Source organism: Tinamus guttatus, unplaced genomic scaffold, assembly GCF_059628265.1.
Source record: "Tinamus guttatus ecotype Peru unplaced genomic scaffold, ASM5962826v1 Tinamus_guttatus_pri_ptg000563l, whole genome shotgun sequence".
Taxonomy (NCBI): Eukaryota; Metazoa; Chordata; class Aves; order Tinamiformes; family Tinamidae; genus Tinamus; species Tinamus guttatus.
This window is the reverse complement of record NW_028289097.1, coordinates 283,829-292,601: the sequence shown is the minus strand read 5'-3', so window position 1 is coordinate 292,601 and position 8,773 is coordinate 283,829. Positions and strand designations below refer to the sequence as shown.

Genomic DNA, 8,773 nt, shown 5'->3' with positions numbered 1-8,773 from the left:
TCTGGGAAAGTACCACAGAGAATTCCCTTCCCTTTTCCTAACAAGCGCCAACCTTTGTTCTTTACTTTGGAGAGCTCACTGAACTCAAGCGGGTGGACGCTGTCGCCCCCGAGACGCCTAACCCAGCGCTACAGGTCTCCTCACTGTCACACTTCGAGGTGCGAGTGAGCAATTACTCCGCAGCTGCGAGCCATGAGACCCAACACCAAATTCCATGGCCCAGATTTATCCTTTCATGGCTGTTATATTAATGGTTGTTCTCCGCCCAGTGTTCGTCCCCTGAGAGGTCATGCTTGACAGCGAGTCCTTCCCAACGCCAGCCTGTCTGCACTACCAAAGGACACAAACTGACACTGTATCTGCTGGGTTATCAGAGTCCAGACTGCTGGGAAAGCCACATCTTCTGTCAGCCCCCACACACACACCAGCTGCCCCAGCCTGTGATTGACAATGTTTGTTCATTAGCAGATGCTCTGAAAATCCCTAAAAGGGTTTCTCCATATGCCTGTAAAATCGTCAGGTCATAAAGCGCTTTCAAAAGCAGTTCTTCAACCACCCTCACAGAAAGCCTTTAGCACCACTGCGTACCTCTGGATTGAGGAAACTGAGGTCCAGCACCAGAAGATGTTTTCTTAAGAGTTCTAAGAGAATGGATCACAGAAGGAGAATTTCTACTGTCCTTTGGTCTAACCAATCATCCACAACACGGAACAGACCTCAAGCAGGTTGGCCCAATGCCCAAGCACCCAGAGACACTCCCTGCATCCTCTCCTATCAGTTTACAAATCTGAGAGCATTTTGAGAAAATTTCACTTTCTGCTTAACACAAAGATCAGATCATTTTGTTGCAGCTGAAGAAAGAAGTTTCTTCTCCGTGACCCACAAGATGTCTTTTGGTAGGATATCTCTCCAGGATATTTACATGTCAATCTATTTGTTTACAATTTAAAATAAATTGCCCTCTAAATGTCGGGCACCTAACGTGACCCCATTGTTTTCCCAGAAGTGTTTCAGGGTGGTCACTAACACCCTTTTCCAGAAAGAACAAGGACGTGCTGTTCTAATGTGTCCCTCGCCACCAATAATATTAAAAAAATGTCACCTGTCCTTCAAAAGCCAACACTGCAAATTCCACAACGGACACATTAGACAGCATCAGTAAGGGCAGCGCTCTTGATGTTGGAGTCCATGCTGAAAGCACTTCTCCATTTGTACATATTTGTGTTTCCTTGTTTCTCATGCCAATCTCTGATTCCCTCTGTGACAGGTAAGCGTGTCTGGACTCTATTCCCAGGATGCTGCTGTGGAAAGCTCCTCTGCGGTGCCTCTCCTGCCCTTCTTGCTGCCAGTAACGTTCAAACCTCAGATTCACTGCTAAGCCTTCCTTCTCCAGGGCACAACTAAGGCTCTTGCCAGATCAGTGTTCAAGTCACAGTTTCAGTGCCTTACGGCAAACCAAATTACTTAGCATTTAGGGGCAGGTCTGTAAAAGTTTTTGGTGTTGTTGTTGCTTTTATTGTGTTTTAATCCTGGAAAAGAATTACCTGGCAAGCGCAAAAAGGGGTGCTGGGCAGGAAGAAAGCCAGCAAAGGGAACAGCAAACGGTTTCTGGAAAGAGCTGTGTACGAGATACCTCCTATCGCTACAAAGAAAATGTCTCCCCTGCACCTTAGAATAAAAGCCCATGCACCCCCAGCTAGCCTTCCCTTCCGAGAAGCTAGAAAGCAGCCACCTGAAAACAGACAGGGTCTTAAAAATGAAATGCGACTTTCAAGCTTATTTTGTACTTGGTGGCCTGTCTTTTGAGGCATTTAGTACTGCTGCATACATGGACACTCACATAACATGAATGTACCCATGAGAGCAAATCCTCCTCCTAACAAGCTAATATCATGTGTGTCAGACAGACATTTCCCTCCAACTTACACTTATTTCTGGCTGAATACATCTCACTTCAGTCTTCTAGCCAAACAAGGCTGGATGTGGCTGTAGTGCGGTTCCTTCATCAGACAGAGACAGGGTTTGCAATACTCAGTGTTTAATCCTGGCCCACGGCAAGCAAGGTACGTTACTTCAGTCACCAGCAGCTGGTTTTTGAGTTGTTAAACTAAAGTTTAGGTTCTTTTCCCCTTCCACCAATGGAGAAATAAATCCTGTGCTTTGCACTGTTCTAGCTGCAAAGACCCTCGGCCCCACAGCAACATCCAGGCCAGCCACGGAGCCGAACCCAAAGCAATGGTGTGGTCACAGACAACGGGACAAAGCGGGAGAGGAAGGTTGTTCTGGAACAAATGGAAGATCTCACAGTCTTGGAGAAGCACCAGAAAACAGCAAACTGGTTTCTAATGTAAGAGGTCGATTGCAGAGACACTGCCTTGAAGTTACAAGAATCAGAATATAAATTACAATAAAACAACAGGCAAATCAGGGTTACTGCAAACACAGTCCCGCTGAGGCCTCGTTTCTCTTACAAAGGTGATCCAGGCAGCAAGGCCATGATGCTGAGGCAGCCAAGGGGACGGGTGGCAAAGGACAGGCAGCCGCTCTGAGAGAGTCCCAGGGTTTATCGGGGATCCCCCCGGCCCACGCCGCTGGGAGCCGCCACGGGGGTCCCCGGGACCGCGCGAAGGCTTCGCCCCTCACGTCCCCTCAGCGCCCTCCAGCGGGGCGGGGCTTCTCCTCAGGCCGCCGCGGAGCGAGCTGCCTTCTGACTGGCCCGCGGCGCTGCCCGTCATGAAACGTCACCCGCCGCCACCAATGGGAGCGCAGGGGCTGGGGGCGAGCCCGGAGCGGGGGGGCGGGGAGCGAGCGCCGCGCGGCAGGTAGGGCCGGTAACGGCTGCGCGCGGGGCCGCCTGAGGTGGGGGCGCCGCGTCCTTCCGGCATCCCCGACCTTCCCCCCCGGGGCGACGGCTCTGGGGGTCCCGGGGTCCCTTATGCGGTGGCTGGAGGAGCGGGTGGCGGGGGGGCTCTGGTGGCTGCGGCCTGGCCTCGCTTACCGGAGCAACCCCCGGGAGTGGGGGGTTGTTCGCGTCGGGAGGTGTCGGGGGGCTACGCGGAGCTCCCGGATGATGCGGGAGATGAGGATTATCGGGGTGCACTCGGCCTCTGTGCATCACTTTATACGTATATACACACACGCACACATATATACACACATATATACATCATGTATTTTCCCCGTTTGCCTTAAAAAGGGCAATTGAGACCGGTTCTTATCGCTGACACTAAATTCTGGATATATGCCGTAGTGTTGGATTATTATTATTGGGATTGAAATATTTAGACCAATCCTGAATATTTTAAGTGGTCATTTAATACCTGTTAATTGGGGGTTTACTCTGTGAGGAGACTTGCTGACTGTAGCAAAATCAAAATCACTGAGGGATGATTTGGTTCTGTAAATCCACAACCGATTAAATTCTACCAATTTGTATAAATTCCACTGATAGAAATTGCATGGGAAAGATGATTCACATTTCACGGGATAGTGCCTGTTTTTTGCCAGTTGGGGGAAAGGATTAATAAATCCTGTGAAAGAGTAAGTTGTCGGAACACATTTTGACATTTTTGGCAGGTCAGTTTGACAAAAATGGCTTGAGAAGAGGAACTCGGTGGTTGTAATCCAGTAAATCTCTGCAGAATTAGTTACGTTAATTTTAGGATCCTGAAATAAAATAAAGAAAATGGTGGTGTCATGTCCTTATGATATAAATACCAATGGGATTATGTTAGCTAATAGAATATAAATACCTGGAGTTAGCTGTGGGATTATGTGTGCCATATGGAGCTGATTAATGAAACTGTAAATTACCTTCCCCGAACAGTAAACCTCTCCTGAAGTGGCTTTTTGAAACTGTCCCCAAGGTGGCATGGTACTTCCTGTGCCTCCTGACTCCAGGCAGGCCAGGACTGAAACATGAGTGGGTTTTTTGGAGCTAACTTTGCTTTTCATGGGAAAGATGATGAACTGCTTATTCCTTTTGACATGTTATAAACACACATCTCAGCAACAGCATTGTTTATGCCTGTGTAGCAAAAGCAACAGTTTCACCAAACTTACAATTTTCAATAGGAAAATAATTAGGACTTCAACAGACACCTTGTGGTAAAGGAAGTTCTGGAATTGATAAATATTGTGCCGCTTTGCCGAAGTTCCTCAAAAGAGAGAGGAAAATGTTCTGACACACTCAGAAGCAAATCTTTGGCCACTGGAAAATGACTGATTTAGTATTTATCATATCATATAGCAAGGAGACTCTATCCCCTTTCTTAGCTCACACTCATTCTTTGGTTTTCCCAGTCCTGTATCTTTACTAGACAAAATCCCAGTGGCAAAATATCAGTTGAAGGGCTCCATCATAGTAAGGGTTGTACGGGAGGTTATGTGTAGTTGCACAAGTCAAACTGCAAGGAAGCCACCGATATTCTCTGTAGGCCTGGGGTAGTTTGGGTGCACAGCTGTAGTCTCTCCAGGATGTGAATCTTTGTTCCCTCAGGCCCTCAGGATGTTTGCGCAGTGCGCCTGGAAGCGTGCAAGCTCCTTGCTGCTCGTGGCTCTGCTCTGCTGCATCCTTTCTCCTCCAGCACAAGCCAGCAAGGTGAGTGAACAGCCTCCACGGCAGGCACCGAGCTGTGGGTACGGTACAAATTGAAACTATTGATGTGAAAATCATACAGTAGAAGGGAGAGGTGTAGCATGAAGTTATCTCATTTTAGGGAAGGTTTTACTGTCTCGCGCAGCCCTGTGTGAGCGCTGCACAATTGGATCCACATGTTCGCTTAATAACGCGACTTGTCTCGCCTCTGCAGAGCTCAGAGGACATCCGCTGCAAGTGCATCTGTCCCCCGTACCGGAACATCAGCGGGCACATCTACAACAAGAATGTGTCGCAGAAGGACTGGTGAGTCTTTTGTGGAAGCCTGTGGGTTGGTCCGTGTCGGCTGACGCTCCAGAGACGCAGCCTGTTTGGGGAGGCCAGTCACGGCCACTGCCTGCCAGCTCTTTGCAGAGGAAGCCATTTCAATAGATGACACTCCACCCACATGAGGGGGTCTTTTTTTCTACAGAAATTCAGGAATCTGGGAGCTGTTGTTATTAAGGCCATGAGCTGTTAGCAGATTATAGGATGACTCTGCAGACTCTTTCACCTGGATTTGTTCCCTATAGAAGGTCTCAGAAAAGGCCCTTTGACACAGTCTAACCCAGGAAATATGAGCTAGCTAAGATGTGAGCATAACTTTCAGATGGGAAAACTGAGGCACAGAGAAAAGAGGCAACCCCAGCCCCCTTCCACGGAGCACCCGTTTCACCCTTTCCTGCTACTGAGCCCTTCTTTCTATCGCAGCAACTGCCTGCATGTGGTGGAGCCAATGCCGGTGCCAGGGAACGACGTGGAGGCCTATTGCCTGCTGTGCGAGTGCAAGTACGAGGAGCGCAGCACAACCACCATCAAGGTAACGGCGGGTCCTGTCTCTCTGCCTGGTTCCTTCTCAGTGGTGCCAGGCAAGCCCGGGTAGAACAAGGCTAGAGAGGTTCCTGGAGAAGAGCCCAGAAAGGAAAAATAGAACTAGTGCGAGTAGCGCACAGCGTTAGTGCCAGCGGTACCACCGGCGAGTCAAGAGGACTGCTTGCAGTGCAGAGCCTGCTGCGTGGGAGCCCAGGCTCCTTGCAGAGGGTGGGTGGCAGTGCCAGATACCTCTGACTGGGGACCCCTCTCATTGGTCTTGTTTCACTGGCAGCACATGTGCTAAGTTGGCAGAGTGCAGCGAAGTTGAGCCTGGTTTGTTCAGTGATGGCACGTTTCCTCAGCCTTCCTGCACAAAGTGACAGGAGACTTTCTGATGAGCAGAGTTAGAACAGGAACCAAGCACCAGAGGCAGCTGTGAGAGGAGCTGCATGGTAGTTCTGGGGCCTCTGTGCTGCTGCTTGTCTGTACATCTGAATCCTTTGCTACCGTGCTGTCTTTAAATGCAGGTGATCATCATCATTTACTTGTCTGTGGTGGGGGCACTGCTGCTTTACATGGCTTTCCTTGTGCTCGTGGACCCTCTGATCAGGAAGCCAGATGCTTATACCCAGCCCCTGCACAATGAGGAGGAGAACGAGGTGAGCATGTGCTGCTGGGGTGCGTGGCCTGAGATGGCTGCAGTCAGGGTGGGATGACAGCAGGGTCACAAGGGCATGGCTGGCACAGGAACAGTGTCCTCCTGCTTGTCCCCTAGTCCAGTGTGGGATGGGCACTTTTGCTTTTTGGACACTTGGCACAGGTAAACATTTAGACTCAGATCAGTGCTAGAACATGCTGTAACATAAGGTAGAATTCAAAGAGCACAAGATGACACCTGTTCTCTGAGCCTCTAGGAGGGTTGTGGAAGAGGGTGCATTTCTTAGAGTGGCCTCAATTGGTGTTCGCAGTGTGAATGAAACCAAAAGTCAAATGGCTCCTATTGGATAGTGCATTGTCACTTGGTGGTGAGATTCCAGGGAAATGTGAGTTAAAGCGTTTGCTGAAGCACGGATCTGGCCTCTGTTCGAGCTGCTGAAAAGAGCAGACTTTGAGCAGTCGCTGCTGCTGTTGGAACCTGCCTTGGGATTGGACCCTGCTGTATGGAGACCACCTTGTTCCTTGTGCTTTCTCCAAGAGCAGAATTTGTATTCAGATCCCATCTCCTTTAGCTCTTTTGGGGACATCACCTCACTGCCTCTTGGGACTTGGTCTGGGTTAATCATGGAGTTTCTTTCTGTGGGAGAAGTCAAGGTACCAAGGAGAGGATGCAAAGATCCTCTTTTGTGCCCTGTCACAAGAGTGATGTTCCCACTGGACAAGGGCTAACGGGTGCAAGTTGAAACATAGGAAGTTTAATCTCCATGTGAGGAAGAACTTCTTTACTGTGAGGGTGGCAGAGCCCTGGCACAGGCTGCCCAGAGAGGCTGTGGAGGCTCCTTCTCTGGAGATCTTCAAACTTGCCTGCATGCCACCCTGTGCCCCTGCTCTGGGTGTCCCTGCTGGAGCAGGGGTTGGACTAGGTGATCCCTAGAGGTCCCTTCCAACCTCAACCGTTCTGTAATTCTGTGACTGCCTTTTACTAACCTGAAACAAGGTTGTCCTTGACTCACATCCCTTCACTGAGGCAGGACAGCAGGTTGGAGTCGGCAGGGCTTTTCTTATAACTGTGGCTGTTCACAACATCCTTATTCTGCTTCCAAAAATAAACCCAATGAAAAAATAGCTAGATATCAATTAACCGAGATCACCTTCATGGTGGCACCTTTGCCAAGGTTGCGATGCCAGCTCTGACCCACTGACATATTGCTGAAGGGCTGTGTCAATGAGGAAGGCAGTGCCTTTCCCCCAATGAAAGATTTGGTTGACACGAGTGAGCAGTAGCTGCTCTAAAGTGCATATCTTACCCATTACCTCCCTCTGCTGATGGAAAGGAGGTCCTGCAGGATGAGATGAATTGTGTTCTAAAAGTGTGATAGCTTGGAGCAGTTCCTCTTATGGGAAGTTATCCCTTTGGAGACTGTGGTTTTGCTGTGCATGTTCCAAAGAGGAGCCTTTTTAGTCAGAATTGGGAAGCTGGTGTCAAGGACCTCTAAAAAGCAGGTTCTTTTTCAGGTTACCATGAGCCCAGAATTACTCCTTTTGTAGAAGTTCCTCACAGAAATGAGTCATCTGCATTTGCAGTGGGCATGCCTTCCTTTGGCCCTTTTTCATCCCATTTTTTTTTGCACTGCAGGATGCTCGCTCCTTGGCCACAGTCCCCACTCCATCTGGTGCCAGAGCCAACACGGTGCTGGAGAGGGTGGAGGGAGCCCAGCAGCGCTGGAAGCGCCAGGTGCAGGAGCAGAGAAAGACCGTTTTCGACCGCCACAAGATGCTGAGCTAGACGAGCAGCTGCGTAGCACCACTTCCCAAGAGACAGCGTAGCTCAGTTGGTAGAGGTGGGCAGTGGGGCATCCTTCAGGACGTCCGTGGTGTTGGACTGAAAGCTCAAACCCTCTGAGATACTACAGCCAGAGGGCCAGGCCAAAGCGCTTCTGGTTTTGTCCCCCTGTCTTTTACTTCTCTGCACAGAGGCTCCTTAACGTTTGTTCACTGAGATCTGCACTGACCGTTGGCTCCATTCCTGCATGTAAATGGTTGTTTGCAGAGCTGCTGCCCTGGTTAAGGAGCCATCGTGTGCGGGGACTGCAGCTCCAGTGCTCTGTGCTCGGCCTGACCCCACGGGCGCTGCTTGCTGGGACTGACGTCTCCATCATCCCCTCCCCTCTTCCCCTGCTAGAGGAGGGGTCTTGGTATGAAGCACTCTATGTTGGCCAAGTCCACTGCAGGCTTCAGTGGGATAAAATTAATTTTACTGTGTGCTTTGTCTCAGCTACCCTCTGCTACGGTGCTGTCCCATGACAGGCTGCTGAAGCCTGGAGCCCTCTGCTAGTGTGTGGCACTTCTGTGGTCTCAGAGAAAGCATTTGGAGGAGCTGCACCTGTACAGTCCTGTTGAGGGAGCAAAAAAAGGAAAAATAGGAATGAGGGAACAAAGTTAGGATTTGCCCAGCTCCAACACTAAGAGGTGGATGTGCTTTGGGTCAGGCCGTTCTTCTTGCTATGCAGTTCTAAGACCTACACCTGACCACAAACTACAGGACCTTCTGGTGTAAGTGCACGATGCTGCTCCCTGGAAGTCAGTCATTGCCGCCATTCACCCTTTCCACAGATGCCTTCTCTAAAAGATGCTGCTCTGGGATGAGGAGGCCTCCTCCAGCTGGCA

At 50.0% G+C, this 8,773-nt stretch overlaps 1 protein-coding gene across 1 annotated transcript; it reads left to right on the top strand.

The window, feature by feature from the left end:
- Positions 1-2,805: 2,805 nt before the first annotated feature.
- Positions 2,806-8,072, top strand: TMEM9 (transmembrane protein 9). Its single transcript, XM_088534450.1, has 6 exons — positions 2,806-2,822; positions 4,499-4,600; positions 4,812-4,903; positions 5,348-5,456; positions 5,977-6,108; positions 7,743-8,072. The coding sequence occupies exons 2-6, from the start codon at positions 4,508-4,510 to the stop codon at positions 7,890-7,892; spliced, it is 576 nt and encodes a 191-aa protein (XP_088390576.1). The 5' UTR covers positions 2,806-2,822; positions 4,499-4,507; the 3' UTR covers positions 7,893-8,072.
- Positions 8,073-8,773: the final 701 nt, after the last annotated feature.